General features: G+C 35.8%; 1 protein-coding gene across 2 annotated transcripts in view; it reads right to left on the bottom strand.

Annotated features, from left to right (window-relative positions):
* Positions 1 to 2,340: 2,340 nt before the first annotated feature.
* LOC105003282 (epithelial chloride channel protein-like) overlaps positions 2,341 to 9,458 on the bottom strand; it is a 24,993-nt gene continuing 17,875 nt past the window's right edge. The window contains exons 13-15 of one of the 2 annotated variants that reach the window (XM_010860335.1): positions 8,953 to 9,123; positions 8,194 to 8,433; positions 2,341 to 3,219 (exon numbers count right to left, since the gene is read on the bottom strand). In XM_010860335.1, the coding sequence (XP_010858637.1) occupies positions 2,879 to 3,219; positions 8,194 to 8,433; positions 8,953 to 9,123 (752 nt within the window). In that variant the 3' untranslated portion in view covers positions 2,341 to 2,878. The remainder of the gene's footprint in view (positions 3,220 to 8,193; positions 8,434 to 8,952; positions 9,124 to 9,458) is intronic. The other variant, XM_010860336.1, reaches the window with a different exon arrangement.

Genomic DNA, 9,458 nt, shown 5'->3' with positions numbered 1-9,458 from the left:
AATGCCATAGTAATCCAAGTCTGTGCCCCAGCCACTGATGCAGAAGAAGCTGAAGTTGATTGGTTCTGTGAAGACCTACAACACTTTCTAGAACTAACACCAAAAAGATGTCCTTTTCATCATCAGGAATTGTAATGCAAAAGTAGGAAGTCAAGAAATACCTGGAGGAATAGGCAAGTTTGTCCCTGAGTACAAAATGAAGCTGGGCAAAGGCTAATAGAATTTTGTCAAGAGAACACACTGGGCATAGCAACACATAGCAACACATAGCACACACACCCTCTTCCAAGAACACAAGAGATGACTCTATACATGGATATCACTAGATGGTCCATACCAAAATCAGATTGATTATATTCTTTGCAGCTGAAGATGGAGAAGCTCTATAAAGTCAGCAAAAACCAGACCACGAGCTGTCTGTGGCTCAGATCATGAGCTCCTTATTGCAAAATTCAGGCTTAAATTGAAGAAAGTAAGGAAAACCACTATGCCATTCATGTATGACCTAAATCAAATCCCTTATACAGTGGAGGTGATGAATAGATTCAAGGGAGTAGATCTGATAGACAGAGTACCTGAAAAATTGTGGAGGGAGGTTCATTGTAACATTGCATAGGAGGCAGTGACCAAAATCATCCCCAAGAAAAAGATATGGAAGAAGGCAAAGTGGTTGTCTGAGGAGGCCTTGAAAATAGCTGAGGAAAGAACAGAAGCAAAAGGCAAAGGAGAAAGGGAAAGATATACCCAGCTGAATGCAGAGTTCAAGAGAATAGTGAGGAGAGTTAAGAAGCCCTTCTTCAGTGAACAATGCAAAGAAATAGAGAAAAACTATAGAATGGGAAAGACTAGAGATCTCTTCAAGAAATTTGGAGAATACCAAGGGAACATTTCATGTAAGGATGGGCACGATAAAGGACAGAAACAGTAAGGACCTAACAGAGAGAAGAGATTAAGAAGAAGTGACAAGAATATACAGAAGAACCATACAAAAAAGATCTGATTGACCTGGATGACCATGATAGTGTGGTCACTCACCTAGAGCCAGACATCTTGGAGTGTGAAGTCAAGTGGTCCTTAGCAAGCATTACTATGAACTAAGCTAGTGGAGGTGATGCAATTCCAGCTGAGCTATTTAAAATCCTAAGAGATGATGCTGTTAAAGTGCTGCACTCAGTGTGCCAGCAAATTTGGAAAACTCAGCAGTGGTCACAGGACTGAAGAAGATCAGTTTTCATTCCAACCCCAAAGAAGGGCAATGCCAAAGAACATTCAAACTACTGTACAATTGCACTCATTTTATATGCTAGTAAGATTATGCTCAAAATCCTTCAAGCTAGGCTTCAGCAGGGTTGAACTGTGAACTTCCAGATGTTCAAGCTAGATTTAGATAAGGCAGAGGAACAAGAGATCAGATTGCCAACATTGCTGGATCATAGAGAAAGCAAGGGAATTCCAGAAAAGTATCTATTTTTGCTTCATTGACTATGCTAAAGGCTTTGACTGTGTGTATCACAGCAAACTGTGGCATATTCTTAAAGAGATGGGAATTCCAGAGCATGTTACCTGTGTCCTGAGAAACCTGTATATTGGTCAAGAAGCAACAGTTAGAACTGAACATGGAACAACTGACTGTTTCAAAATTGGAAAAGAAGTACAACAAGGCTGTATACTGTCACTCTGCTTATTTAACTTCTTTGCAGACTACATCATGTTAAATGCCAGGCTGTATGACACAAGTTGGAATCAAGATTTTGGGGAGAAATATGAAACTCCAGTACTTTGGCCACCTCATGCGAAGAGTTGACTCATTGGAAAAGACTCTGATGTTGGGAGGGATTGGGGGCAGGCGCAGAAGGGGACGACAGAGGATGAGATGGCTGGATGGCATCACCGACTCAATGGACATGAGTCTGAGTGAACTCCGGGAGTTGGTGATGGACAGGGAGGCCTGGCGTGCTGCAATTCATGGGGTCGCAGAGTCAGACACGACTGAGCGACTGAACTGAACTGAACTGATCAACAACCTCAGATATGTAGATGATACCACTCTGATGGCAGAAAATGAAGAGGAACTCAAGAACCCCTTGATGCAGGTGAAGGAGGAAAGTGAGCTTGAAACTGGCTTGAAACTCAACATTCAAAAAACTAAGATCATGGTATCTGGTTCCATCACTTTGTGACAAATAGATGGGGGGAAAGTGGAAACAGTGGCAGATTTTCTTTCTTGGACTCCAAAATCACTGACTATTGTGATTGCAGTCATGAAATTAACAGACCCTTTCTCCTTGGAAGGAAAGGTATGACAAACCTAGACAGTGTATTAAAAAGCAGAGACATCACTTTGCCAACAAAGATCCATTTACTCAAAGCTATGGTTTTTCCAGGAGTCATGCATAGATGTGAGCATTGGACTATAAAGAAGGCTGAGTACCAAAGAACTGGTTCTTTCAAATTGCGGTGCTGGAGAAGACTCCAGAGTGTCCCTTGAACTGCAAGATCAAACCAGTCTATCCTAAAGAAAATCAACCCTGGATATTCATTTGAAGAACTGTTGCTGAAAATGCCAATATTTTGGCCACCCGATGCTAAGAGCTGACTTATTGGAAAAGATCCTAATGCTGGGAAAGATTGAAGGTAAACAGAGAAGAGGGCAGCAGAGGATGAGATAGTTAGCATTACTGACTCAAATGAACATGAATTTGAGCAAGCTCTGGGAGTTGGTGATGGACAGGGAAACCTGGCATGCTGCAGTCCTGGAGTCGCAAAGAGTTGGACACAATTTAGCAACTGAAGAACAAGAAAATAGCAAATTAAATCCTAAATAAATGTGTACCAACTATGTATAACATTGGTTATCAGTGCTGACACAATTCCTAGTTTAAAATACAGAGAAAATCATTGGTAATCCTAAAATTGCCAGAGTGATTTCAGAAATCTTGGTACCCAGATCATGGACACTGTCTTCTGGTAGAGGAATAAATTTGATTGCTTGTACAATGTGAGAAACCTCTGAGATGAGATTGGCTTCATTAATGGCTTGGACTGAAATATAGAATTTGGTGCCATTTTCTACTCTAAAATGTTCTGGCTTAAATTCAAAATTTTCTTTTGAGCCGGCCTCCTTAGGTATTAGATTAGAAGTATTCACTAAAGTCGCATTGTCAAAATCTTCTTGACGATCCATGAAACTCTTACTTATTCTTATAACGTAGCTGTTGGCTGGAAAATAAATAGATATTTCATGTATGTTAAGATCACTAGGATGCCTTATTGCTATCACATCAGTTTATATTTAGGGGTCCATCAGGAATGCACACTGTTTTTTTTGTCTGGTTATTCCATCTTCTTTAAGAACACATATATGAACAGTTTTTTATCTAGTTATCTAATCACAAAGAATTTAATTCAGAATTGTATATTACTAAAAATGGAATATAGATTTAAAAATAGAAGTATGAAGAACTGAGTCTACTTTTGATTTAGAACAAGGAACACAATAATGTTTGAGTATAGTAATGATATTCAGTAACACTCAATACCCTTTGTCTATATTATTTTTCATTAAGCTGAGAAAGGGAGTACTAGGATGTATGAGTAGGAAAGCAGATAAGTAGAGTGGGAGCCAGGCATAAAGACAAAGAGCAAAGGAAGGCAGAGAATTTAGAATGTGTACTAAAAATTAAACATGTTTAGGAGATAGGCAGACTTTAATTTGTACCTTAGTTCTACTTTCTAGCTGTAACAAAGAAAACTTTAATTAATCTTTCTTACCTTAGTTTTCTTATCTGTGAAAAAGAGAATCAGTCATTCAATTCAACAAATATTTATGGAATTTTATATATGAACATTATATAATGCAATGTATAATAATACATGAAAAGTGTTTAGCACAATGTCTGGAACTTAATAAATGTTTGAAATATTAGCTATTATTATTATTATTTTATCAAGAAAGGAAAGAAAGATGCTGACAAATGTTTCATTCAAAATGCTTTAGAAATCTACAGGAGCCATAAATAAAGAAATATATTTTAACATGAAATGTGATGAACAATAAGACATAAAATATCTTTTTTTTGCAGTGACTTTATTTTTTCATGAAATATTGAATATTTTCTAGTATGTGGTGAATAGCTTAAATTTATTATTTTCTTTTAAATTCAGGCCCTATGCCTCACATTTGGGTCTTCTAATAAATAGGTCCTATCAATCTGATCTAGTCCACTACTCTTCATATCCTCTCTGCATTTAATTTCTGTGGATCTAACTATCCATCCATCCATTCATAAGATGAATACCATATGATTTCACTTATACATAGCATCTAAAAAACAAAACAAATGAACAAATATAACAAACTAGAAATAGACTCATAGATACAGAGAACAAACAAGCATTGGCTAAATGGGAGGTGAGTAGGGGGAATGAGTGAAATAGGTGAGGGAGATTAAAAGGTACAAACTTCCAGTTACAAAATAAATGAACCACAGGGATGAAATGTATGAATTAAATGTGAATTAATGTGAATTAAGTGAATTAAGTAATATTTAAATATTTAATTTAAATATTTCATTGTGATATTTTGCTTTCTTGACTTTGATCATATTATTTGATTCCTTTTCTCCCTGACATGAATCCCTGGAATGTGCCTCCCTCTCCCTATCTATGCAAATTGTACTTATTCTTCAAGGCCCACCCAACAGGAGGTCCACTTTCTTCATGAAGTCTTGGTCATGTTTTTCATCCCTTGGTAACTCTCTTCCCTGAACTCTATTGCATGAAATTTAGTTTTCCAGTTTTATAGAGGTTCAGTTTATCTTTCCAATTTGAATGTACTATTCTTTAGGACAAAAATATGTTTTATACTCCTTTTGTATGAACTAGAGTACCTGGTACTGTGTTTGGCATGTATTTGGCCTCCTTAATTACTTCTAGGCCCCAACAGACATGAAAAGGTGCTCAGTCTTAGCAATCATCAGGGAAATACAGATTAAAACTACCTCACACCTGTCAGAACATACATTATCAAAAAGACAACAAATAACAAGTGTGGTAAGAAGGTGGAGAAAAAGGGAACCTTCTCATCCTATTGGCGGGAATGTAAATTGGTACAGCCACTATGGAAAACAGTATGGATATTATTAAAATCAAAAATAGAGCAACCATACAATTCAGCAATTCTGCTTCTGAATGTTTTTCTGAAGAAAACAAAAACACTAATTTAGAAAGATATATGCACTTCTATGTTCGTTGCAGCATTATTCACAGTAGCCAAGATATAGAACAACCTAAGTATCCACTGATAGGTGAATGGATAAAGAAGATGTGGTGTGTGTACAAACAAACCTGTAATGGAATATTACTCACTCATAAAAAGAATGAAATCTTGTGTTTTGTGACGTGAATGGACCTAGAGGGTATTATGCTAAGTGAATTAAGTCAGACAGCTAAGATGAATACCATATGATTTCACTTATACGTGGCATCTAAAAAACAAAACAAATGAACAAATATAACAAACTAGAAATAGACTCATAGATACAGAGAACAAACAAGCATTGGCTAAATGGGAGGTGAGTAGGGGGAATGAGTGAAATAGGTGAGGGAGATTAAAAGGTACAAACTTCCAGTTACAAAATAAATGAATCATGAGGATGAAATGTATGGAATGGAGAGTATAGTCAATAATACTATAGTAACTTTGTATGGTAACAGATGGTAACTAGACTTAAAGTGGTGATCATTTTGTATTGTATAGATATATCAAATCACTATATTATATACCAGGAACTAACTTAGTGTTGTAGGTCAATTATACTTTAATAAAAATACTACTTTTTGGCCAAAAACAGTTATTCAGTTGATGCCCAAAATGACAAAATTAGTGGATCATAAAATATTAAAATTATATCTACATGTTTTAGTATTTCCAAGTCATCTAGTCTGATTTGCATATATGACTGGTATGGAAATTGGGTCCCAGTAAACTTAAGTTTATCACAGATCCCTGGTGGCTCAGATGGTAAAGCATCTACCTACAGTGTGGGAGACCCAGGTTTGATCCCTGGTCAGGAAGATCCTCTGGAGAAGGAAATGGAAACCCACTCCAATACTCTTGCCTGGAAAATCCCATGGATGGAGGAGCCTGGTAGGCTATAGTCCATGGGGTCACAAAGAGTCGGACACAACTGAGCGACTCCACTTTCACTTTCAAGCTTAAGTTTTTCTTTTAAAATTATATAGATAATTATTTATTTTTTGATATTGCTAATACTTCCTTTTGTAATGAGTAGGGGTAAAATCTGGTAGAACTACATCTTCCTATTTGTTACCAGGAGAGAGGGAGATCAGATCCCACCTGTTTTAGGTATTTGAGGTTAAACACAGTGAAGTTCTTTCTTTCCCAATGTATGTATGAAATATTTTCTTCCATCTTTTAGTTTCTATAATCAGTATAAGGAACATTTATTGTGAATCCAGTCTTGATCTAAAGACTTGGTCTTAACTGAATTCAATTTTAGAATTAAATATTTAGTCAGATAGTTTCATTTATGGATTTCTAAGTGGCAGTATTTTTTCTTTTCACCATATTTTTAATGGTCAAGTGTATTTCAGAAGCTGTCATGATAAGAGTCTCAGTATTGAAGTACAAAGAGCTCTTCATAGGTATTTTATGTTTCCTTTGACTTCAGAATGATTTTTTTCATTGTATAATAATGACAAAGAGACATATAGCTACATAGGAAGTGAAAGATTAAGAAGCATTATTTCTTTTGAGAGAGCCTATAGTAAGGGATGTATTATAACACAAGGGAAAGAGCATTAAAAGTGACTTTTCAGCACTAACAACCTCTGAGATATTGTCTGTTGATATGCATATTGCTTTCATTTTACCACCTTAAAGGGAAAATAACAAGATTGGCTTTATCCTATGAGAATCTGCTAGTCTAGCACAACACTGGAATATGGTAGACATTCAATAAACACTAATTTAATTCAGTTAAATTTAAAGCAAAGCTAAAAGTGATTTAAACTTTTAAGAATGTGGGCAATTTATTATGAGGAAGTTACAGTAGTTATGTATGGATGTGAGAGCTGGATTATAAAGAAAGCTGAGCACCGAAAAATTGATGCTTTTGAACTGTGGTGTTGGAGAAGACTCTTGAGAGTCCCTTGGACTGTAAGGAGATCAAACCAGTCAATCCTAAAGGAAATCAGTCCTGAATATTCATTGGAAGGACTGATGCTGAAGCTGAAACTCCAATACTTTGGCCACCTTATGTGAAGAACTGACTCATTGGAAAAGATCCTGATGCTGGGAAAGATTGAAGGTGGGAGGAGAAGGGGACAACAGAGGATGAGATGGTTGGATGGCATCACCCACTCGATGGACATGAATACGCTTTGAATAAACTCCGGGAGTTGGTGATGGACAGGGAGGCCTGGTGTGCTGCAGTCCATGGGGGTCACAAAGAGTCAGACATGAGTGAATGATTGAACTGAACTTGAATGAATAAGATAATTTGGCATTGAAGTTTAATTCAAACTTCATAGCTAAATCTCTGCATATTATCCTCTCTCTCTCTCTGGGACATCTTCACTTAACTTTCCTAACATCTCTCATTCTTTAAGACTTAGGTCAGTAATAGTCTTCCCTGAAAAGCCCTTTAAGATATACCTTGTGATCTTAACTCTCAACTAGAACTGGCTATCCAATGGCGTATCTCATCATATTCTGTAAAATTATCTGTTTATTTGCAGAAAGTGTCTTTTCCACCTAACTGTTGACAATAGGGATTATTTCTTATGAACCTAACAACATTTGAAAATTTAAAAAAAGATCAATGAATGAATGAAATTGTTCAAGTACAGATATACTTAGAAAAAATTTTCCCTGTTAGGGAGAAAGGAATGCAAAACAAAGCTGTTAAGTCAGTCTTCTAAGATGGTTCATATTTTGAGAGGCAGTTTGGCACAACACGATCTGATAAGAGTGAGTTTAACTACTAATTTATTAAATATAGAAGTAATTTGGGGCAGTTCATTATCTCTTCAGGCTTATGTTTTCACATACATAAATGGGTGACCCATAGTAGACCATCTATGCATGTTATTTATAAATAGGACATTAGAAAATATTTAGCAAATGAAAGCCAATGTATGTAATATTTTAAAATGTAATATCAAACTTACCTTTTCCTTTATCTAGGACATTGCCAGGGGCTGTCCATGAAAGTTGAATATAATCTTCTTTGAACTTAGCCTCAAGATCTGTAATTTTACTGGGTGGGAACACAGAAGGGTGATTACCAGGAGGAGGAGCTCCTGATACAGTAAATGACCCTCCAGAGGTTAGTCTGCTAAAGTCTTCTATTTTAGCTTTTGCCAGGTCATCTTTGACTTCAGGTCTGGGTGGGTTCAGTATAATTTTACCTACCAAAAAAAGAAATTTTGTAACTTTTCATATTGTGATGTCTTTTCATATAATCTCATTTGCAGCTGTAGATAGTTAATGTTGATTGATAGCAGCCATTGAAAAAGTAACAGCTTTTAGTGAAAAAAGAAAGCTTGTTCTATTGGTGTCATTTTAAAATTGATGAGGAGACATTATGAAGTGTTAGTCCTATCATTTAACTTATCTGTCTTACTTCTTGATTCTAAATTCTCCAATGACAAAGATGGTGCCTTACTAATTTTTGTAGCTCCAACATCTAGCAAAGTGCTTGCCACAGTAAATTTTTTTCAATATAAATGAAGTGAACTTGGGAGATGTAAAGAAAGCATATTGTAAGTGTAGTCCTATGCTAGTTCCCTTATCATAAATATGGTTTTGAAACAAAGAGGTGATTATATAACTATATAGTTAGGTTTCCCACAGTACCTTTTATTTTGAATGCTTGCCACATTAATTTACCTAAATAAATGACACATTTCTGTTTTAATGCTACTTACCGTTTTCAACGTAGCCTGGAACATATAGAACTTTGTTCTGTGGTTGTCTTAAATTTAGCCTAGCCGTGTTGTTTCTTGCCTGTGCATGTACTTTTAAACTGTATCTACCATTTCCATAGTAATCTGTAAAGTATCTTGAGTAGATGCCATCATTCTTGACAGTATCAGCACCTTGATATTGAAATGTTATATTAGACATACAACAAAGTAAAATATGACAATATCAGCTGTGTATGAGCACTAGTGATGGAAGCTCTTTTGTGAGATAGCATAGCACAATTTTCTAAAATATACGAACCCTAGAATCAGACTACTTGAATTCGAAGCTTGGGTTGACAACTTGCTAAATCTTGACTTTGAAAAGGTCTAATTCATAGTAAGCATTCAGTTAATATTAGCTATTATTATTTCATAAGATAATCCTAACAAAAAAGAAAAATATAACTAAACTGGAAAAAGATATGCAAAACACTGACACTAACGAAAATAAAAAATTATTGTGCTCT

Source organism: Bison bison, unplaced genomic scaffold (genome assembly GCF_000754665.1).
Source record: "Bison bison bison isolate TAMUID 2011002044 unplaced genomic scaffold, Bison_UMD1.0 scf7180017864466, whole genome shotgun sequence".
In the NCBI taxonomy this organism is placed as follows: domain Eukaryota; kingdom Metazoa; phylum Chordata; class Mammalia; order Artiodactyla; family Bovidae; genus Bison; species Bison bison.
The sequence above is the reverse complement of the archived record's forward strand: the minus strand, read 5'-3'. Positions and strand labels throughout refer to the sequence as shown.